The sequence below is a fragment of the Desmodus rotundus genome, chromosome 6 (genome assembly GCF_022682495.2).
Source record: "Desmodus rotundus isolate HL8 chromosome 6, HLdesRot8A.1, whole genome shotgun sequence".
NCBI classification, from domain to species: domain Eukaryota; kingdom Metazoa; phylum Chordata; class Mammalia; order Chiroptera; family Phyllostomidae; genus Desmodus; species Desmodus rotundus.
Genome location: NC_071392.1, coordinates 16,982,760 through 17,007,369, shown reverse-complemented (window position 1 = coordinate 17,007,369; position 24,610 = coordinate 16,982,760). Strand labels below are relative to the sequence as shown.

The following is a 24,610-nucleotide window of genomic DNA, read 5'->3' as shown; positions in this document are numbered from 1 at the left end:
GTGTTTATTTTCCCAATAATATATTGGGAAATGACCAATCTATTTATCTTCTGTATGGAACATTTCCATATTAATATCAATTCATGCTTTTCCTGGCCTTCCTCTTCCCTATGCTCCAGTAACATGTGGTTTGTGCTATAGTATTTTGTTTCTGTTCTGTTGTTCCATGTAGAAAGCTTGTTAACTCCATGTGTACCAAGTTTGTCTTTTATTTGTTTTTTTCTCCTCTGCGATCTTGGGTGTGTTTATGCTTGAGGTTAAATGTGGGCTATTTAAGTAGACAAGAATTAAACTGGAGAAACTTCATCACAAATGTCCTGATTAATTGGAGGCAAATACCCAAATTTAGCCTATGTTGCTAAACTTGTCTAAAGGATACATCATAAATCTAAATGCTAACAGAATTAATCATTAATGGTAAAAAAAATATTAAATGAAAATTACTATAAAGCAATATCTAATAGTGATGTTTAAAATGCTTCTTCTAGTAGACATGCATATTTAAAAAAAGAACAGGCAGGGGAGAAAACCTAGTGCATATCATCACAAAATCTTGATGCTTTTTCCCCCAAAAAATCATATTTCCCCCCTTTTTTTGAAGAACTGAAAGAGGTATCTGATAGATTTGATCATAACCTTTCATGTCAGAGAGCATGAAAGGACAGAAACACATACGTACCCCAAGAAGCCATAGCTCCTGGCAGATGTTGCAAATGAGTCAGATCACTGACCTTTTTTCTTTTAGGGCCTTGTGTCAACTTTGAGTGGAGTTTCCAATTGCACAACGAGCATCTGGACAGTTTTGACATTTTTATTATACTCTGTGAGTTCTTAAACTGCTACCATTTTGTTTAAAGATAATTTCTCTCAAGATTAAAACAATTATTTAACTGCCAAGGATAATTAAAACCAACCCCATGACTCAATACCAAACAATTATCTTTCCAAATCCAGTTTCTTCACTCATATTCATAATCAGAATACCTGTTATTTAATCACAATTAAGATTTGATTGATTGTTTGATGATATGAACATTCAAATCCATTTTTTTCTAGGCCTAATTCTGTTTCTTGTACTTCCTTTGTACTGAATTGCTGTAGTTTAAATAGCCCATTTAACACAACTACTTTCAAACTAGATGATAAATTCTCAAAAAAGCAGACTAAGGAATTTATAATCATAGCTCTTGGCCGCCACCTAAAGGTTTCTTTCTTGTTTTATTTTATGTAAGACCTACTGTGCATGCATTTTATAATAAAATCGTTGCCTGTAATGTCACATTTCTGCATAAGTATAGGGTAAAGAGGCTACTTATTTTAGTATGTCTTTTTTACTTTTGTGTATTTACATTAGCAGCCTATATAATTATATCCACTTCTCAATCTATTCCTCTATACGAAAGCAGTTTAAACTAGGTCCTCTCAGTGGTATGAAGATTATCTATTCATTCAAGAAAGAGTGCGCCCTTATTATGTGCCACCCCCAATCCCAGGCCCATCTTGGAAATAGGAAATTAAGTCACGGTCACTGGTCCAAGAAGCCTGCACCAGTTCCAATGATTTAAGAAACTAACTTATCTTTTGTCACAATCTGGGTTAGAATTATCATTAATTGGATGTCATGGAGTGAATCTAGTAGTGTAAACAAGGAAAATGTTTCTGATTTACAACTTTCCAAGGGAAACTCAGTGAAACTCAGGTTTATGAAACCATTTCTGACTGTAATGTATGTGCTAAACTCTTCAGAATTCACAGGTGTAACCTCTTGATTATGCTTAAGGGTAAATGAAATACCAGAATTAATAATTCCCTGCTCCATATCCTATTCTCACTCCCTTTACTATCCTCTGAGGTGATATTCAAACAGACCGAAAGAATAAGCAGCCAGCTTTGCCAAGAGCAGAGCAGAGCAAGCAAAGGGGAGTTCCGTGGGGTGGGGCTGGAGGAGTCAGAAGGAGCCCAGGCATGTAGGTGAAGGACTTGGGGTTTATTTGAATAAAATGGACAATGACCATATCAGATTAGTAACTTGATCTTCTGGCTGTGTTGAGAAGGAGTTGGAGGCATCCAGGAGAAGACAGAGACAGAAGTCTAGAGCAGAAATGCAGATGAGAGACTTGAAGGTGATGTGGGCAAGGGTGGTGACAGCGGAGGCAAAGAGAAGTGAGCACATTTGAGATGAATTTTGGAGCTAGATTCAATAGGACCTGGCAATAGATCAGATGACACCTCGGTTCTGCCATTCCTTTCAAGATTGTTAGCAGTTGCTGATATGAAAATAGATTTGAAATGCTGATACTGTTTTCCAAAATAAATTTAAATATATAAATTAGATTTATGTTACATCTAAGCTTTAATTTATCAAAAACAATAGTTTTATGAAAATATCTTATTAGAATGATCTATTTGTACACCAGCAGAGAAATACTTATTGTCTAACATCTTTTGCAGATGAAGCCATCTACAGAAAATGATTTTGTGGATGATGATAGTTTGTTTCTTAAAAGCATCAAAGCTTATTTAATTTAACCACTTAAAAGATTTTTTTTCTAAAATTGTTAAATACTACTCTAACCTCTTAAGCAGAATATATATCTAAAATAAACTTTTCAAAAACTCGGGCTCACCATTTTGAAAAAATAGTTGCTGTGCTTCTGTAATGTCGTAGTACCTCTAAAAATAACAACAAAAAGGGGGTTTCCCTCCTCTGAAAAATAAAACTTCTGCTTTGAAATAACTGAGTTTTTTGTTGTTGTTGCTTCAGTTGCCCCTAGCTCTCACTGGGCCAGACTATAGCCATCCACTTCGGACCCATTCTAACATGATGTTTTTCTCTGCTATAAAGCTGGGAGCTCTGCTATCAGATTTTCGGGCAGGTTGATAGCAGTATACTCCATGTAAAGTATAAACTTTTGTATCTATGATTGCACAGAGGTTTTTCTTAGATGCTGTTTTCTCAAGAATATTTCAGGTCATTGGGCTTGCTTAATCAGCAGAATTCAAGTTCAGGAGATGTCCTATAGTAGCATTTTATTTCCCACATTTTTCATGGTGCTCCTTGAAAATGGAATTGACATTACCCTGTACATCGTCATTTTAAGTTTCTAAAAAGGATCAGTCCTTATGACACAACTTCAGCGGCATCATTATAAATGTTGGTTTTCATTAGAGGCCTGCAGTTTTCAAATGTAACAAAAGCATATAAAATTTGACCGTAAAACTAGACTTAAACAAACCCCAAATTTCTTGACTTGTACTATGTTATCTCTATCCTTTTTCCATTCTGACATGTATGGAAACTAAAACAAATCAAATGTCCACAAAACTCCAATTAGCAACACTACTTTCAAAGTGTCTTTTGACAAGTAACAGGTGCGTATTACAAATGCAAAGTCACATTTGCAGCAGCTCTTCTGAATAGCTGCATTCCTCAAAGCTCTCTCCCTATCACCACCTTGTTTCATGGGGAGAAAATTGTGTAAATATGTAATAGAAATGTGCAAATGATTAAAGCATTTGTATAAACAAAGAACAGTCTTAATGCACATAAGAATTGTTTTAAGAAAACCAGATATGGATGCCTAAAGCTGACCTGCCGAATGAGAATCTTTAAAAAGGGATAAGTCCAGAAACTGGTATTTGAAACAAGTATTCCCCAGCTTATTGATAGGGGTGGTCCTTAGAAGAATCTTTGGATAGCATTGTCACAAGACTCCAGGTAAGCAATCCTAAATGATCTGCCTTTTCAACTTTGTGGCAGATTGTATTTTCCAAAAATGACCATACCAGTACATACCATCCTTTGGCTCTTTCTTTAAGGTGACATTGACATCTCTCCACCAAAAGAAGGGGTTCATGTTTCCTCTCCTTGAATCTGGGCAGACTTTGACTATAGTGGAAGTAATGTTATGTGACTTCCAAGACCAATGAATAAAATGCAACACAACTTCCGCCTGGTTCCCTTGGGAGACTTGCCCTTGGAATCCAGCCACCGTGCTGTGAGAAAGCTAAGAAGCCACAAGTAAAGGCCACGTGCAGATCTTTCAGCTATGGCTCCCGATGAAACCCCTGTCGACAGCCAGCCATCAACTCCCAGCATGTGAGTGAGCTTGTAGATGATTCTAGCTCCCCGCATGTGGGCAACCCCAGCAAAGCATGAACAAATTCTCTCACCTTGTTAAGGCTAAATTTCAGGTCTGTGAATAAATCTATTGTTGTCACTGTTCTAAGTTACTGAGTTTGAAGAGGTTTTTTACAGAGCAATGGGTAACTAGAGCAAATTCCAAATATTACTGTGGCTTCTTTAGTTGAAACTGAAAACCCGAGACAAACCTTCATGCATTCTAGTTTGCATTCAAGGATATCTGAGTCTATCCAGCCAGACCTACTCCAGACCCCCTTGACTGGTTTCACTTTAGTTTATTGCCTAGATCTGTGGTTCTCAATCAGGAATGTCCCCAGGAGACATAGGCAATTTCTAAAGACATTATTACTGTTACAACTGGAGAGAAAATGCAATAGACATCTAGTAGGTAGATAGATAGAAGCTAGGGATGTCAGGTAAACACCCTACAATGCACAGCATAGCTCCTTCCCCCAACAACAAAGAATTATGAAGCCTAAATAGTGCACAGGTTGGGAAACCTGGGTCTAGATCTGGTCCAGCAGTAAAGTACTCCACTTTTACCCATGATTCTCTTCACCATCATATAGGTCTAGAGTTCTCAACCTGGACTTGAAGAAATGGTGTGTTGGGGAGGGAGGGGGAATGAGAAATAGAATATCAGAATTATCTGTGAGGATTTTCAGCCCACACAGGTGAGCCTGTGATACTCAACCCTAGCTGAAAAATTAGAATAATTTGTCAAATTTTATTATTCCCCAAACTTTTATTTTTACTATAATATTTTGGTATTTTTAAATCCTAATTCTATTTATAACAACTTGATCCCCAACTCTAGATTCTGATTCAAAAGAATTCTGGATGCCAGTAGTTTTTAAAAGCACCTAGGTTTTAATATGTAATATGATTCTAATATGTAAGTGTCAGTGTGAGAAGAAGAGATATTGACCCCTTTACCTGCAGATTCTGACTCCTAACTGGAGGAGAAGTATTGGTGAGGTATAGAGAATGAAGCCGGAAAATCCTAGCAGGTGATTCCGTTGGCACCTCTCTTCCCCTTGCCACACGGAGAACCTTTGGCCGACATGCTCTCCTGCACTAGCTTGCCATGTTGGGCAAGAAAAGAATCCGGTACGAACTCTTACTTCATTCTTCTGCAGTTATTTGGGATAAAAGCAAACCCTAAAGCTTAGCTAATTCTTGTTAAGCCAGAAAATGCTGAACAGCCACTTCTTATATAATGGGCCCAGTCTGCTACTCATCTCTCCACCAACAATATCAGCTCTTTTCACTAGATTCTCTCTTACTTGCTTAAGATGGATATAAAACATAAGTCAATATTTCTATAATTTTATCCTTAGAGAGTCAAGCTAAATCATATAATTTATGTAATTTATTTAGTTCAAGATGTTGACTAAAGTCAATAGGATGCTATCCTGCTGAGGTTCATCTCCTTCTAAATAGGAATTGTCTTCCCCCTTCCCCCAAAAAACACCAGTGAGGCATATGCATTGCCATCTGCCTCAGATACTAAGCAGATAGATGAACGTCTGTTCATTTAAAAAAGTGTGAAAAAGCCTATTATTATAATAACTACCCTGGCAAAAATGTGTTATTTCATCATGGCAATAAGCTTTTCTGAACATTTGATTATTATAAAAAAACCTATTCTTTTCAAAATGTATTTGCTGAAGGAAAACACTAATTTAATAAATTTCTCAATAATTATCGAGTTGTAGCTTTTCTGTATTTAACTCTTTCCCATTAAAGGCAAAACCAGAAGCAATCTTTACTGACATAATTAAGCTTCCTATCTATAGAAGAGAAACACGAATGTCTCTAAGACTTTCGAGTGCTAACTGTACAGTGAGTGTGCCTATCTGTGCTAGAAAATGGTCATGATTAAGACCATTAGCTCTATACTCAGGCTACCTAGATTTAAATCCTAACTCCACCATTTACAATGTGATCTTGGGCATGTTATTTTATCTCTCTTGACTCGGTTTCATCTTTTCCAAAATGTTAATAGTAATAGTATGATGTCATAATTAGTTTTAAAGATTAAAAGATAATATAAATAACCCTGACCAGCTGGCTCAGTTGGCTGGAGCAATGTCCCCATAACCAAAGTGTTGTGGGATCAATTACTGATCATACCTAGGTTCCCCAGTCCAGGTGCGTATGGAGGGCAACCAATCAATGTTTTTGTCTCATATTGATGTCCCTCTCTTTCCACTCCTCTTTCCCTTCCCTTCTCTCTTACACAAATGAAAGAAAAGTCTTCAGGTGAGGATAAAAAAAATAAATAAATGAAAAGTTCTTAGTACAGTGCCTGGCACATAAGATGTACTTAGTGCGTAAAACATCAAATCTAACTGTCAAATCTAATTGATAGTGGTTCTGTCAATAAATGCTTGAGAAACTTTGTCACTTTTTCTCTCTAGTATTCAATGTTTCATTTGTATTATACGAGCCTTAATTCCTAAAATTCAATTTATTACATTTCCCTTTAGACTGAAATCTGAAATATCAATTCCTACTCCCAGGCAAGCTGTGGACAGTTAAGTCGTCTTAGCAATATGGCTTGTGTTATAATACCAAATAAAAGTTTCCATACTTCTGTTACTGAAGTAGGAAGTACGGCAGGACACATAAAGCTTCTCTGAGGACTGTGGAAGTTTCACTCTCTCAGGTAGCTTTCTGACCTCTGTCATCCTCTTCTCACCTCGGCATCTCAACAGATATCTCCCACTTGCTCACATGCTGATGTCTGGCTGCCAACGTGCCCTTCATGGAGTAAGGTCATACAGCAATTATGCTTCCCACCATTATTTCTCTCCCTCCTCTAGAAATATATTATTTGAATTCTGGGTAACATATTTAAGATGAACCTTTAAGTTCTTCAAACTCTTGTTATCTTTTATCCTTCGAATACTCTCAAGAATATTTCTAAATAGTTTCTTAAAGGTGCTAGGCCTAATGTCATACTGAACACTTCACGTAAATAATAAAATCTGATGTTGCCCCACTGTAGGTATATCTTTGCTTAAGCATCTAATACTGTCTTCAGTGTCTTGTCAATAATAATAGACATTCTTATTATTATATAGTTTCAGGACCTATAAACAACCAGCCAGGGTCTAGTCTCATAACAGTAAAGTGTTTTAATGGAAGAGAGACTGTTGTTCATATGGAAAATAATACAATAATTAATAAATAGTAATACAAGAATAAACTGTGTTTCACGTACTCACAACCGTAAACCTACTTTTGCCCCATCCTGTATATTAACAAAAGTGGTAAATATAGTATGAACAAAGCTACATAAAAATAAAGCAAATAAAATCCACCATGAAACTGTAATATATGCTTCAAATTTTCTGTAATAAAAACACATAATATTTTTTATCACCTGAGGACATGCTCATTGATTTTAGAGAGAGGGGAATGGAGGGAGAGAGAGGAAGAGAAGCATAAGTGTGAGAGAGAAACATCAATTGGTTGCCTCTCCCATGCAGCTTGACTGGGGATTGAACCCACAACCCAGGCATGTGCCCTGACTGGTAACTCAATCTGTGACCTTCCAGTTTATGGAACAATGCTCCAACCAACTGAGCCACACTGGCCAAGGCAAAACACATTACTTTTTTAATGAAAACTTTTTAATTTAAAGATTACTTGAAAGTGCAAGTCATTGTAGATTATGCCTAGAGAAATTCAGAAAGCTTTTCACAGATGTTATCATTACAAGTGATTCTTGACAATCAAGCAGGACAAATAAGAAGGAAAGAGGGAAGAAATCATGCCCAGCTGAGGATACAGCCAACAAAAAGGAAAATGAAAGTGCATGTAGAAAATCAGGATTCTGTTCTGAAGGGCATAGGGTAGAAGGAGCTGGCTAGAGGGAAGGAAGATGTGGTGGAAAATGGTGCTGGGAATGTGACGTAAAGCCAGAATATTTAAGGATTCAGAGGTGATGCTAAGGATTTCTTTCATGGCCAGAAGAAGGACTGGGGAATGGCACGAGATAAACCATAAAAAGCTCTTTTTTAAGGATAAGTTTAGATTTGTGTTTCAGAAGAAAAACTCTCGTAGCAATGTGGTAATGAGATGACTGGGATTTCAAGAAAAGAAAGAGAAAAGTCTGAACTAAGGCAGTGAAGACATTAAATAGAAAGGAAAAGACTGGAGACACCGCACTAAGTGGGATGAGTGTAACTAGTGAGAGACAGGGGTTAGGCAGTGCACATCCCTAAGAGAGAACAGTAATACCTAGGACACACACACAAACTTGATAATCTCCTCTGCTACTTCAAAAGGTTTTGAATCACTGCAAATATCATTTGCAGTTTTGTCGTGACTGTATATCATACTGAAATGTGCATCTTTATAAACAATTTTCTCATATTTCTGAATCTTTAGAAGACAAACTTCATAGACATGACACTAATGCTTCAAACACTTTAAAGATTCTATTACATGTTCTCAACTGATTGAAAGTTTGAGCCAGTCTACTATTCTACTATCAATGAGTTCCTATTTCAGCCCTCTATTGTTAGCATTAGGTAGTGTTGTTTTGAAAAACCTATGAGCATCTCATGGATAAAGTTGTCATCTCAGTCTTTAAATTAGTATTTTTAGTAATTGAACTTTTCCCAGGTGTTAAGCATTTGCATTCCCCATCCTTGAATCATACGCTGATACTCTTTGCCTATTTTGTCTACTGTACATTTTTTCAGATTTAGTTGTAGGAACATATTCTATGGTATGTATTTTATCTGTTTCTGAAATATTTATAACACCTAAGTTTTAAAGAAGTCATCATCAGATTTGTTGATTTGTTCTTTGAAATTGGATAAATTATTTTTTACACTTAGATAAAACTTGTATTACTAACACTGGAAAAAAATGATATGTATAGTTTTGCAGTTTTACACTAAGCCCTTCAATCCACCATGAATGTATTCTGGTTAAACTACATTTCTAAATTAATGTCTTTTCCAAATAGCTAAAAATTGTCCCAACACCATTTATTAAATTATTTATTCCCGCTCCATTGATTCCAAAACATATTTTGTGTTACATTAAATTATTTTTCATATCAGGATATACTTCTGAGTTATTGTATTTACCAACTCAGTCATCTTTTCTTATTATTACATATTATTTCCAATTAAGATAATATCTGAAAAACAATTGAGTTTTACTGATGCTGGTATTTTTCCATAGGGCTTATCACTTTCGCATACTAAATGTTCAATAAATATTTACATATTTATTAAATGAATGCTTACATTGAATATCCTATGCCTAATTTACAAAGAATTTCCTCACTATGCTAAAAGGTCACATTCTTCAAGGTGAAACATGAAGTAATTTTGAAATCGGAGAAGGGGGCTGAGAATGGAAGCGTTCCAAGTATAAAAATACCATGTGAATTTGATTAGAATAATTTAAATTTTGTAGTGACTTCATTCTCCAGAGGCGATGTGATCATGAGAAAATGCTGAAAGGGGGGATGTCAGTCGTGGGCTCCCTGTGAGTTACTGAAGTTCACAGAGACCTGTAGCTGTACGATGATGTGCAAATCAGTCCGCACAGCACCAGGGCTCCACAGATGAACTGCCCACGGTGAAATGTTGTCTTTACAACGTCTGCTGATTCCTTTCCTTGGGACAACCAGCCATGGACCCTTAACACTGCTGTGCATTTAGAGTACTGAGCAATAAAACAGTAACATTTAAAACATATGAATACTTACTCTCCTGACTACATATAAGTTTAAACACGTTAAATTGTAGATGAAAGGCAGTATGAAGTATGTTATCCCTGTCATGTACAAATTAGTGAAGCTTTCATGTAGTTTCATATCAAACTATACCAGGATGACTTCAGGCTGAAAAGACTGGGACAAGTTTGTTTGATTACAGATATATAAAACTAGACTGCCATAAAGAATGCCAGCATCACAGGCTTCTATATAAAGACATGCTCACTATATCTATTAATGTGGGTAAAGAATTGTATAGTTACCAGAAAAGGAAAGTTATGTATAAAGCAAAGCAAACATATTTGATGTTATTTTTATGACAATATGGAAATCTTGAAATAAGCATTTATGCATTTTCAATGGTGTTTATATTGTGAAATTTAAATAATCTAAATTAGCATTGCAAAAACCCTTGGGATAGTATATGGTGAATTCTAAAATGTTTCATTCATGACCTCTACTTTGATTCTCACAATAATCTTATTTGGTAGCTGTGTGTGTGTGTTTTATAGATTCTTTTTTTTAGGGTAGTTTAAGGTTCCCAGCAAAATTGCATGGAAAGTGCAGAGAATTCCCATATGCCTTTTACCCCTCCCCACACACAGGGTCTCCCACTGTCAACATGCCATACAAACAGTACACTTGTAACACTGAATGAACCTACAGTGACACATCATTATCACACATTATCAATTTCAGCATTACATAGACAAATAAAATGAGGTGCAGGAAAGTTAGATAACTTGCCTGTGGTTCTACAGCTACTAAGTAGCAGATTTAAACAGTATTTTTGAGATTCCAAAGCCTTAGTGCTTTTTATTCTGCAGGTTGACTTACAACTAGACAAGAATAAAATTTGAATTCACACATAAAGGACAAAAAGAGAGTACTTTCTGGGCTCATTAATTACTTATTTTAGTTTAGGTTCCCCCAGGGCACTGAGACAAGGAAATACCAGGAAGCAGATGGGAAATGAGGGAGGTGAAGGGTATGTTTGAATACACTTATCACTGTGGGCAACTGCACTTACTCCTTTAGGGAACCTGAGGCAAAAGTGCTCAATATTACTCAGAATGTGGTGTGTGTTAGCACCTGTCCTTGAACTGTTTGACACTGGTTCAGTATAAAGAATGTATAGAAAGTAAAAGTAAGTATTTAGAAACTTTTATAACAATTTGATACTTTTATGACACTATTTTTTTAATAACTCAGTTTTAAAGTGCCAATCCATGATGGATTGAAATTAAAAAAAAAAACTGGTCTCTCTGCTGCGTAGAATTCCATTGTGTAAATATACCATGGGGGGGGGGGGACAGTGGGAAGAGGGGATTACAGGAACTACTATAAAGGACACATGGACAAAGCCAAGGGGGAGGGTGGAGGTGGGGGAGGGAGGTGGGTTCAGCTGGGGTGGGGTGGAGGGATGGGGAAAAAAGGCATACAACTGTAATTGAATAACAATAAAAAATTTAAAAAAAAAACTGGTCTAACAATAGTTTGAGAAGCACTAGTGAAGAACACAAGGCCCAAAGGGATTCTGTACAAGGAGCAAGAGAGCTAGGGTCTTTATCCATCACTTCCCATCAGGTCAGTCCTTAGTTGCCAAGTTTCATTCCCCAGTATGTCTGGCTGGGTGGAATGAAGCAGAGCGCTTGGAAGGGCACAGGAAGTCAGCACTGAGCATCGGCTGCAGACTTGGTCAGTAAAGAATTTCACAAACCTAAAAATTTAATTCTAACACCACATCTCTATAATCGTTCTGATAATTAGTTAAAGGCTAAACAAACATTAGTTTGCTGCATGCTATGGAGGGAAGCTAGGATGAAACTATACACAAGTAAAATGTTTCATTCAAAAGTATCTGTGAAGATAACTAATACTGCCAACCAAGGCATTGGTTAGTGAGCAGGGTAGCTAATTAAAGCTGCATCATTACCCAAAATCCAACTGTAATGAAAAGCTGTAGCATGTGGAAATCAGGATATGTGAGTAATGAATGTTTGTCACTTTGCAGAGCTCCCTTCATCTTGTTGGGCAACAGTTTTAGATTTTCCACTGAGAAAGCCAAAGGCAAGAGCCACTCCTCCCTTCAGAAAGCCAGGGGGACTGATATGTGTAAAAAGTTCTGAAAATTAGATATTCCCAACCAAGATTCTGAATCTTGAACGAGTTCTCCAGAAATGAAGGGATGATCAGAAAGCATTCTTGTTACCAGGCTACTTACTAACACTGCTTTTATCTCCTCCCTTGATTTCTGCCCCATTCAATCCTGGTTTCTCAGCCCCCTGCTGATCTATAAACTCCCAATTTCCTTCCAATAATTTTTCCTTCTTTCTTTTTTTTTTTTACATGGCAGCCACAGTCTGACTGTTACTTGAAACCAAAAGTTATCATTGATATGAGGTGGTAGAGAAGAATCAGAGCTTTGATTCTTGCCTGCTCAGTGATTCTCTTGAAGTGAGGCCAGTCTCCTCACTAATCTGGTTCTCAGTTTCCACATTTGTGAAGTAGGATGAAGTTTCATCAGTGTGCTTTCTGGAAAATTAGCCTGTGAAATGTTCCCCAAATAAAGGGTTCTTCTTTGGAGAATCCAGTGTGCTTTGGCCTACTCAAGTTTCTGGAAAATCCTCCAGTAAAGAATTTAACTTAACTTTAACCCAGTATTTCCCATACTTAATTATGGAAGTCTTGTGGCTTAAAGCAATAACATCTCATAGAGTTAATCATCCACAGGATAACTTGGGAAGAAACAGTGACTCAAGCATTTCATTTTTCTTTGATTTTACATCTGATACTGGAGTTTGTCAATAATCACGCATGAGGCCTTTGAGGAATCTCTGTATTGATCCATTATGGTAGGGGTTATTAAACCTCAGCACATAACGAACCATCTGAGAATTCATAATAATGCATATTGCTTGGCACCACACCAGATCTATGAATTCAGAACCTCCTGGAATACACCTAAGGAATCACTCTGCAAGTGATTATATTGGAGACAGTGTCAGTCCACAGTATGAGGAACACTAACTTATGTAATATTTTGGTGAAAAGTAACTTTCAGTAGTTTGCTTCTGTGCTTTATCATTGGAAGAAGCTTGAAGTCATAGTCAAAGGAATACATCCCACTGGCTGGGCTGGATCATCTCTTAAGAGCTGTTGATGAAGCAACCTTATAGACAACTTGTGACAAGATCTGCTTAAAGCCTATTAAATAACCTTTTAGATACTAACTCTAATACCCACTTTTGATACAGGCGGTCCCAACTTACAATGGTGTGACTTACAATTTTTTAACTTTACAATGATGTGAAAGCAGTGTGAATCCAGTAGAAACCATACTTGGAATTTCTAATTTCGATCTTTCCTTGGCTAGGGATATGCGGTATGTACGCTCGTGATGCTGGCCAGCGGCAGCCAGCCACAGCCAGCCACAGCCTGGGATCAGCCATGGGGTCGCAAGGGCAAACAACCAGTCCTCTACAGTGCATTCGCTGTGTTAGGTGATTTTGCCCAACTGTATGCTACTGTAAGTGTTCTGAGTATGCTAGACTAAGCTATAATGTTCAGTAGGTGTATGAAATGCATTTTTCAATTTATGATGGTTTTATCAGGATGTCACCCTATCATAATTTGAGGATCATCTGTTATATAAAATGTAAATATGGTTTTAGCTGTAACTATGAGGTCAATGATTTAGACAAAATCCTGTTAAAAGACTGAATACACACGGCACTCCATCTATAGCTTACTCGTTTCTCACCATCAACAGTTAGTGAGAAAACAAAGTTAAAGAACCAGGAAAAAAACTTAATTCATCTAATTTTATGACTTTTTACCAACTAAAAGAATCTGATGATAGTAAGGCTAGAATGAATAGCTGAGATGTTATTTTCACACTATCTGTGAATTTCACTTGCTCTTATTACCACAAATGATGAAAAATTAGTGTTCAAAAATTTCAAAGTAAACCAGCAGAACATGATAAACACAGGAATTAATCTGGAACATTTTTTTCTGTTAGAATTCTTCAGGTAAAAAAAAAATAAAAAGAATTCTTCAGGTAAATGAGGAAGATCATGCCACATTCCTGCACAATAAGCTGTACGTTTTCTTCCGGGAAAAGGAATGAGTGTCATGTGGTGAACAGTGACACTTATTGGAAATAAGGAAACTTTTTTTGTTCCCAGGCTGCTGATTATATTCACTGTAAGAAAACGCTACAGATGATTTGCAGGGTTCAAGAGAATTCACTTTTATCTTTATAGGTCAAAATATACAGATAACTTGTTTGTAAATAACTTACAAGGATCACAGTCTCACAGCTGGGATATTTTGTTGTATTTATTTTGATAACCAGAATTATAACCTCTTTGTAACTGGGAAGTGGTGATAAATGGCACTGTGTTTACTCTTCAACAACTCCATAAAAGTGGCATCCTGAAATATATTTGCCTGGGCTTCACAAAACAGAATGTGCAAGTCTTTCTTTACAGTAGAGAGTGCACTTACACACACTCTTATAGGGATTACGAACTGACTTTTTTTATTACAGCATTGCACTGTCTCAGGGGTGGCTGCATTCCTTTGGGCTGTGAAATAATCTCCGCAGGATACTCGTATGCATGCTACACCACTGGAGAGTACTGATTAAGAGTCTGAATATGCTCATTTTGTGTTCAAATTTCAAGTCCCCATTCCCATCCAGCCACTTTTCAGGCCTTTCCTTTAAGATCACGAAAAGCAAAACTATAGTTCAAGCTTGGAACCAAGGAAAGAAAATAAATAATGAAGCTGAGCGGGATTTCATTCTACATAGTTACAGGACCTTGCCTGTAGTGGAATTGTGTTTATAAGCACTGGTTTTTCAGGTTTGGATCATTCAGTTGGTTTAAACAAAACAAAACAAAACAAAACAAACAAACAACAAAAAAAAAACCCTGCTTTGTAGATCCAGGGCACTTGTCATTTTCCAAGTGGGTTCCTGGTTTGCTTAGCTAATTCTGTGGGCTTCAATGTACAGTCCACACCTGAAAAGGGGGAGTTTTCAATGTTGTGGTTTATTAATCAGGTACTTTCCACCCAGTCGTTAACAATTAGAAAACAGAAAGAAAAAAAGAGAGAGAGAGAAAGCCTCCTACTTGTTCTTTTTACTCCAAATACGGAGATGGAAACTCTCAAGCAAGTAAGGAGGGAAACTCCCGCATATTTCACCTTGACCTGGCTAGACTGATCTGATGCCTGTAAGAGGAGGCTGCTAGTGGAAAACGAGAGGTCGGATTACACCAGGGCGAACCGCTCCTGCCCCTGGAGGAAAAAGAGAAGCATCACTCTGTGTTTCAGATTGAAAACAGAGCCTTGTTTTCAATCCGAGGGAGCTGGGTTTTCTCCCTCGGCTTAGCCTGGTGGTGACGGGACCCAAGGAGGTGCGCGGCTTCCCTGACAGTTGCCCAGCAAAACACCCGCTCCCTGCTTGCACCTAAATTTCTGATTTGCAAGCAGGCAGAAATGCTCTCTCACCTCCTTTTCTAGCTTCTCTGTCCCGTTTCGCCGCCCTTTGTAACTTCTTTGTTCCGTTTATTGGGAAGGTGACGATTAAGGTCAAAAGACCCACTCCAAAAACCCTGTAAAGAGCAGGGCTGTCCAGCCCAAGGTCCATGCTCCCTCCAAGAGCAGGAGCCGAGAGAAATTTCGGCCTGCAGTTCCGAGTACAGCCCCTGCGGACTGGCCCAACTCTCCAAGTGCTGGGGAGACACCGGACAGTCTTGGGGTGGGGCAAAGGGTGAGCTCCTAACTCTGCAAGCGACGTGGGCAGTGCGCACCCGAGGGACAGAGGGTGTCGGAGGTGGGAAGAGGCTCCGGGACTCCGCTTTGCATACGGCAGCTGCTGAGCAGTGAGTATCTCCAAACAAAGAACTGGTAGAGCCCGGTGAGAGGCTGGGGTATGCGCGCAGCTGCCACTCGTGCTGAGCGAGTCTCTACACCCGCAGGCGAGCGCTGGGGTTCAAGAATTCGGGGGGGGGGGGGAGAGAGAAAGGGGACAAGTAGTGCCATTCCTGTTGCGCCGGTACGCATCAAGAGATCTTGTGAACTACGGGAATGGCAACCATCGGAGCCAACGGGGAGAAAAGGAGCTGGAGTGAGCAAAACAAAGAACGAGTGTGGGCCGCAGTGACTTCATGCCTCATCAATGTCCCGCCCACGCTACTCCGAGCTTTTGCTGTTGCTGAGGCTGCCGAGGCGAGGCGCTCCGTAGCGTGGGGCTGTTTCCTAGCAACACATGGCCCTGAGTGCGCCTAACTATCAGCACATTGGGAGTCCCCCCGCCCCAACCCCTCACTCGGGGGCCCGGGCAGGACCACACCTCCCCGCCCCCCCCCCCCAACTCGCCTACCTCGCTTACTCCCGGGGTGCGCCCCAGAGCGCGCTAGCAGCCCGGGCTCTGGACTGCCGAACGCCTGAACTGCACTCTGGGACCAAAAGAACCAGGGCACGAAGCTCCCGCCCCGCGAGGCCGGACTTCTGCACCCCCGCGGAACCTCCCTTGCTCGCGGCGGTGCGCTCCACTCCTGGCCAAGCTGCGATGCCTTGCTCTGTATCCGCCAGCGCCGGCACGGGCTTCTAGGGCGCTCCCGGAGCTGCCTCCCCTGGCTGCTGGCACCCAGAGCTTTCTTCCTCGCCAGCCAGGACGCTACTGCTTCGACTCTGCCCGCTGTTCAGCTAACCGGGCTGCAAAGCTTCAACTAAGTGGAGTTGGTTCCCTGCCCACCTGTGGAAGAAACTGGTGCTGATTGATGCGCCATCGACTTTTTTTTCCCTTCGGTCTCACCGGCGTCCCCTCCCACAAGTGCAGCATCACCCAGTGAATGTACATTAGGCTGGTTTTTCCCCCCAGCTTCGGGCTTTGTTTGGGTTTGATTGTGTTTGGCTCTTCGCTAAGCTGATTTATGCAGCAGAATTCCCGTCGGCTGGAGAGAAACAAAAGCTCTTTTCTTTGTCCCGGAGCGGGCTGCGGAGCCCCGCTCGCGTCGCCGCCCCGGGCCATTGGCCGTAGGAGGAGGTGCTTCTCGCTGAGATTTCGAGACCCGCCGTGCGGAGCTGGGAGGGCCGCTGGGGCCCTGAAATGCCTAGCGGTGCCCAGGCCAGCGTACCTGCACCGCTTTTTCCGAGCCACGGGGTCCGCCTGCGGGGCCTGCTTGAAACGTCCTAGCGACACTCGGTCCGCCCGCGCCGACGTGCGCCTGGGAGGCGCGAGCGCGCAGCCGGATAGCACCCAGGCGGGCGCGTTGCGGGCTGCTCTGCATTATGTGCTGCTCGGCCCTGGCTTTTTTTACTGCCGCATTTGTCTGCCTGCAAAACTGCCGGCCAGGTCCTGCCCCATTTCTCCGGGCGGCCTGGGTGTTTTCAGTTGTTCTTGGACTGGGCCAAAGTGGTAAGTTTTTCTTTTTCTTTTTTCTTTTGTTTTCTTCTCTAACTCAAAGGTCTTGGGCTGTCACGTAGAGCAGCATCCCGGCCAGGTAAGTGGCCCGGTGTCAGCCTCCCTCCATTCTACCCTTAGAATTTCAGAAGGGGGCGGTGTGTGGCAGCGTCCCCCATTACATGTGAGCTGAGGGAGGCCAGGTGTCAAGCATTTCCGCCCTGGAGTGACAGCGATAATTATAAGTGGTGATACAGTGTGTGACTCGTGGGTGCTGGGGAAGCGGTAATAGAATGGACGTTCGGAAGGGTGGGCGATCGTATTTACAGAAGCAAGTTTAGGGGTTCTGCCCCATCTTTGAAGGCATCCCCCTTGAAGGCATCCTTCAAGATGACCCCCATCTTTCTAGTATATGGAGCTAACCACTAGCTTGCATTTGATTCAAGGCTGAGGATAAATTGGTGTCTTCCGCTTCTGAGGCCATGGAAGAAAAGGATGGCGGCATACAAGTTTCTTCTATTACAGTGATTAGCCTGAATGAATTTCAGTTGCAAAAGTGTGTTGGCACTTTTCAATTATATGCAAATGTAAGGTGATACTACTGGGTTACTAGCAAACAGTAAAAACATACAGTAACTAATAACTCAATTTGGGATAAGTTCTTACTGTTTTACACATTCGCCAAACACTTACGTATTTTTACCAATGCAATGATTGTTGCCAGTTTATTTTTTAATTGACTTTATCTGTGTTTGGATATCCAGCCCTTAAGTTCTATTAGAATCTTTCTCTTACCTCTCCTGGTGAAGGAGAGTTATAATTGTTTTTGTAGACTACAATTTTCTGCGATGCTTTGAACTGCTGTGACAGGTTTCTGCCTGAAGCTAATTAAAATGGTCAAGTCATTACCTTATACATAAGGGTTTATAATGGAAACATCCAGCTACTTTACTTATTTTTTGCATATATAGTTATCTAATATTTGTTTCAAAATGAGATTTACCCATTTATGTGAAATGAGAGCAATTAGAGTAAATTTTTATCTTGTGGTTATTTTTTTGGCTTTATGTGTTGATTTAAAAATAAGTGAAACTTAAGGCAAAGGAAAGAGTAACATTCATTATCAATTATCTTTTAAGTGGAACATGCATTTGTTACAGCAGATTTTCCACTGAGCATAATTCCATCCTGTGTTAATAAGTGGCAAAGTATTTTTCTAGATTCGGTAAACACATACACACATAATAGTACAATGATCCAAACAGCATGTATTATGTCCTCAAAACATAGGCATGGAAAGAGTCCTACTTGCCTCTAGAATTTGCTAATAATAGTAATAATTTTTGAATATTCATTGTGCTTATAAAGATTAGTCAAGTTCTCATGTGATAGCACTGTATTTCCAGCCAGCAACTATAACAGACTTGAGCAAATATTATGAATGGGCTCCCTTGCACCTGCAGTTGTGAAAAGGGAATGCTCATCTGAAATCAGAACAAGGCATCCTTTTCCCAGTCTCTGTCAATATACAAAGGTTTCTCATGTATACTGGTTTGCAGTGCAGTTAAAAACATGCAAAAAATTTAAATTACAGCCAGCACAACGCAGAAAATTAGAGATCAGCATAAACTGTTGTACTTTCGTGATATAGCTACAAGTCTCAAATTATATGTCTTCACAGTGCAAATTAGACGCTTAAAGCAGAATAGAAATTTAGGTATCAGTTACAAAGGAAATCTTGTTCCCTTCCTCGGTAGTTTACACCAAGGAAATGTTGAGGGCATTAAAGCCATACAAAAGAAACCAGAAACTGCACAGCAATGTAACTTTGGGTTTGATTTTTGAAGTGGCATTTATAGTTCCCAAATGCATAATGGACTTTTTTTTTTAATGAATATATTGTGAGCAAGAGGGTTAATACTAATAAAACCTGAATATTCTTCTGATCTAGAAAATTTATTGGAGTTTGTTATTCAAATTTTCCTGGTGGAATTTACCCACAATTAGGGTAACAATAACACTAAAGAATGGTTAATGAGTAACTGGAAAACACTAAAGAATACCTAGTGGTTAATATTTGAAGACTTAACATAGCAACACTGTTATTTCTATATTTGTTAGTTTCAAAAGGTTAAAAATCTCATTTAGCTGAGTTTTAGAAATAACAGCAATATAAGAGTGACACATTTCAGAAAAATTTAAAACATGGTTACTATTACTGCAATGTAATTTCACCCTCTGTGCATAATCAATTATTTATTATTTTAAATAACAACCAAGTGATTACCATTGCTTTTTAACTGTCTTATTACTTTACCTCAGAACCTATTTCATAATGTAAGTGTTCTTGGGGTTTTTTATGGTTACCTAAAGTGAGAGGATATTTAAGAAAACCACATCTTTATTTTGAAAATTCAGTCTTCCAAATTATTTGCACACTAAGCATTCAAATTAAGTCTATCTCCAAGCAACTGAGACACTTTCTGATTAAAAAACAAGTTTGTGCTGTACATAAAGGCGAAGTAACTGATAAGATTTGAAAATGCCAGAAAAATTCCTGTGCCTCAAATATTCACCTATTACCAAATTATCTGAAACGGATATCTTTGAATTAAGCATGACATTGACACTATGTTTCTTTTAATTTTTAACTTGATATTATGGAAATTCTGAATCGCATGCAGGAGCAGAGAGAATGGTATAAGGAATTGCCATACACCCGTCACTTCAGTTTCATGGGAAAAAAGAGTTCATCTCTTTTCCCCAGCTAAATTATTTTGAAGCAAATCTCTCATATACTTTCATCCTAAATATTTCAGTAAATCAAAATATTACAGGAGGAGTAACACACTCATTAATCCCAGAACATGAAATTTTTTAGCTGGAATTTAGGGCCACAAGAATGTTCATTATCTTTCACAGGAAGAATGCGGAAGTGAGGAAGGCAAGCAAAGACCATTTCAACCATTTACTTTTCTATTATGGGTCCATTAAAAACGTTATTCTTAAAAATATGCTATGTAACAACTTTTTGGTATGCATGTATATGAAGAAAGAAAAAATAACATGGATAAGTCTATTTCCCCAGACAAATGTTGCTTTATGCCAATGGAATCCGGCAAGTATACCTTGTTTTGAGTTTGTTGGAAGGATTGGTACCTCTGTCTCTTGAATCATCAGGTTTTCTCTTCTCTACAGGATCACTTACAACATATGCATATCCATACATGCTTTAATATCCCTCTTTTATTTTTCACTCTCCTTCGTAGCCAAAATTCTTGAGTAGTCCAAACTTGCTATCTCCAATTCTCCTTACCTACTTTTTTGAATCCATTGCAGTTGGGCTTTCTTTATCACCTCTACAAGTATATTACTCTGTTAAAATCACAATGACCTCCCTATTGCCAAATCCCACGGCCAATTCATAGTCTTCATTCTGCTTTACCGATTATCTGTCCAGTAATGTGACACTGTTGACCACTCCCCTCTTCAAAACGCTTCTTTCATTAGTTCCTGGACCCACATTCTCTTAGTTTAAGCTCCTTCTCCATCTCTGATGTCAGTTCTTCATGTCTCAACCTCCAAATGTATGCGTGGCTCAGGACTTACTTGGTCCTCAGACTTCCTCTTCTGGCTATATACTAAGTTCTTAGGTGGACTGATCCAGTGTTGGATCTTAAGTACCATTTCTATGGTGACAACTCCAGTCTGATCTCCAGACGGTAGTGCAGACTACCTGTTCACCGTTTCCACTGATGTCTAAAGGCAAAATTACCCTAATGTATTCAGAAACAAACTTCCAATTCTCTCCCTCAAGCTTGCTCCGTGTATACGCTCCTTCATGTGAGTAAGTGATAAGCCAGTGTTCCAGTAGTTCGGGGTAACACTCTGGCAGCCTCCTTGATCTCTCAGTTTCTCTAATTCTCACTAGAATTCACACTTTAAGACATACAGTTTCCTTTAACAGGCAGTTCTACTCTAAAAGGTTTAACACTATACGACACTTGTTTCTGCCTTCTTAGTCCCCCCTAGAAAGCTGGCTCTTGACCTTCTAGGCCAATCATTAGCAAAGATCAAAATAGAGGCTTTCTAGTTTTTAATCTACTTTTTATAAAGTTGTTTGCTTTCAAAAGTTCTGCGATAATTATTTTAATTGCTAATTAAGTATAAAAAGTAATCCTGATCTTTTACCTCAATATATATTTTAAAACTGATTTCTATTTAGGCTATGCAAACTGGAATTTGTAGTCACTTCTAACCAAACACCAAGGAAGGTAATAGAAAGACAAACTATTCTAAACCATTTAATTATTATTCATTCAAAGCTTCTTAAAGCACCTACAGCCTCATGTCAGGCACTGTTCTGGGTTCTGGAGTTAAAAGAATAACAATAGTTCATATTTCTGACATATTGGCTATATGCCAGACACCCTTCTGGACTTATAATATGAAAGTAAATCCTTTAATACCCACAACCTCTGAGGTACATATTCCCATTTTAGAGGTAAGTAAGTGAAGTAAAGAGACATTGAATAACTTCTTCAAGATGTCTTAGCTAATAAGTAATGGAACCAGGGTTCAGACCTCTGTGGGTGTGACTCTGAACTTTCAGTCACTGTCACGTCTTTCAGGGGTGGAGACGTTCCTACCCTGCTCTGGCCCTCCCCGCAGGCAATGAATCCAGGAGCCATGCCTCTCCAGAGTTTTCAGACTTCTTCTAGATCATCTCCAGAATTCTCCACCCAAATAGCCCCAAACCGCTTTCAGGGCCATCCTGTAGGATGACTGTGCCACACCCATTCGCCAAACCCTAGGAAAGGGGAGGTATACAGAGCTTGGCCATGCAGGCTGGAGTGGCCATGCGGGTAAGTGGTAGGCCACTTTCAATACAGAATAAAGCTGCAAGTGAGAGAGAAGCAGGGCAGATCAAGGATTGGAGGAGCAACCCCTTGAACACTGCCAAGTTCTCAACTAGAAATCTAAAGCGTGCGAAATTCTAAATTCAGACCCAGCCTTCTGGGACTTTATAAATGTGTATTTATCAAGTTAGGAAAAGAGAGCTTACTTTACTTGATGGTTTCTTAGCCCGAGTTGTAAATATTTAGTCTTGTTATGCCCACTGCCATTTGTACCCTTTATTTTGTTCCTGAAAAAGTTAGGGACAGACTTGCCTATTAATTCAAATGTTAATGGGAGGGGTGTTGACACACAATGAAAGCACCAGAGGTCATTGCATAGAGAACTACCTCACGTCAAGGTACTTTTATATGTTAGTAACTAAAAGCTTTTTGTTAAATTCTAAGATGTATACAGATTACACTCAACTGTAGTTTCTTTCAAATGGTGTCAGAGAGTCTAGTATATGCACATTATAGATGTAGCTTTATTTCTTTGTATCTTATTAACTTAAAACATGTCACAGAAAAGGACATTTTACTGACATGAATTAGCCAAATTTGGTTGAATTATTCAGCTGGCATATGCTGAATATCTATAAATAAGTGAATGTGTAGAAAAAACACTGCCTTAACAACTTCAAGGACTGAAAGGACTATTTTTCAATTTAAAAGCCAATCTTAATGTGACCTGCTTTTTGTTTTCACAGTAAATTGTCATAATTTGCATATCAAAGAAAATGCAATGAAAGTCAAAATCATTTCCATTGGGATTTAATAATGTAATTAAAACAGTCATACAGATTAACAAAACTAATGGGATCAATTTTTGCTAGGAAACTACTAATACTTAAAATACATTAAATTTATCTTTTCTTGAGTTACTTTAAAAGTTTCCCAACTAAAATTTAGTTTAGGAAATAAGAATAAGATCATTAAATTAAAATTAGAACATTGTCTTATTGGACATATACTCTTAAAATTATTTTTTAAATATGCTTTTATTTTCAATGCTAATATTCTAAGTATCAAAAGTTCCTATTTTAAGATAGCATATAAGGTCTTAAAGAGTGGCCTTCCATGCTGACCTTATCAGTAAGCCAATCTTCATGACTCTAGTCATTTTGGAGATGTTATCTCTCTTTCCCAGGTGTTTTTGTTGTTTTGTTTTCTTTTGTTTTAATGAACAAATACTGTTACATTTGTCAAAGACGGGCAACAAACAAACGGGGGCTGTTGCCATTCCAGATCAGTACTGGTACAGTTTGATTAGTCTAGAGAATGGCCTCCAAAAAATCACAGTCCCCAGGTAATTCAGAGAACGGAACCAAAGTAGCTGCCAAAGGCTCGTTCAAGCCAAAAACCCTTGGAAGAGACCGCATTTGAAGTGGAGGGACAGGCTAGTAAGGAAGACAGGAGGATGAAGAGGAGACATCTATCAGCTCTGAAGAAACGTGCCAAATAGGTCTTTATTAAGTATGTAAGATGTGCAGCGGCCTTTTGCCAGGAATGTTTTAATGTTTTGCATGATTTTGGACCCAGTTTCTTTTAGAATAAAAAATTGATATTTGGGAAAAAAGTTAACTTGTGATGTGCAAATGCAGCCAGAGTTGAGGAAGTTGTTCCACATGTACATGAAGTACCAGGGTCCTATCCTTGGAATTAGCCACATTTTCCCCGGTACGAGACATTTTTTCTGATTTTGGTGAGGGCCATATACTTAGTACAATTCCCTAGAAACTGTTACAGATGCTGGGTAGAAAAGGAGCTTGGTGAAAAGTTTCATCCTTATGGAATGAGGTATTACCACTAAGCTTCAATGGAACTTTAGAACATTATGAGGTCAAATGAAAAAAATTATTAAAAGAAAAATTCAGAATTCTACAAAACTACATTTATAGGAGGTACCTTAAAGGGTGCCAAACTAGAGAATGTCTTTCCTAATCGCCTGCTTGAGCTGGGTAAGGAGGCCAGGTTGGCTATGCCTAGGTATTCATTAACTGCAGTAGAACAAGGCGTACGGGGAAGTTCAAGGGTGTGCAGGAATTGCTGCGGAACTGGCTGTTCTGGTTGGAAACAAAGAACTCATTGTAGCAGAATTGTATTATTTGCAGAAAAATGATCTAGCCGGTTTCTTTCTTAGTACAAGGCACACCTCCCAAGGTATTGCTCTGTTGCCTTTTTGTGCATTTGGTTTGGATTTTTATGGTGAATTGAACACATGTAGACCATAATTTACAAAAGAAAACTCTCTGGAAATGATACACTGGGCTCAAGTTCTAAGAGAATTTATCTGGAAGACGGTAACACTGACAAAGACACTCAAGAAGGGACTCAGTTTCAGGCATCCTGAATTTTGGTTCTAAAGGTCCCTTCGGTGAGTGTTTCAACAACAGCCGTGGAGA

General features: G+C 39.0%; 2 protein-coding genes across 5 annotated transcripts in view; one reads left to right on the top strand and one right to left on the bottom strand.

Moving 5' to 3' along the window:
- MACC1 (MET transcriptional regulator MACC1) overlaps window positions 1-16,413 on the bottom strand; it is a 175,514-nt gene extending 159,101 nt beyond the window's left edge. The window contains exon 1 of the mRNA XM_053927262.2: window positions 16,288-16,413. The gene's annotated coding sequence lies outside the window, so the exon portion shown is untranslated. The remainder of the gene's footprint in view (window positions 1-16,287) is intronic.
- ITGB8 (integrin subunit beta 8) overlaps window positions 15,517-24,610 on the top strand; it is a 79,038-nt gene continuing 69,944 nt past the window's right edge. The window contains exon 1 of one of the 4 annotated variants that reach the window (XM_045197302.2): window positions 15,517-15,787. Coding sequence is in view for 1 of the 4 variants with exons in the window: in XM_024562877.3 (XP_024418645.2) it covers window positions 17,199-17,325 (127 nt within the window). In the remaining 3 variants the exon portion in view is untranslated. Of the gene's footprint in view, window positions 15,788-16,711; window positions 17,326-24,610 lie in introns of those variants that run through there. The other 3 variants (XM_053927263.1, XM_024562877.3, XM_045197301.2) reach the window with 3 other exon arrangements.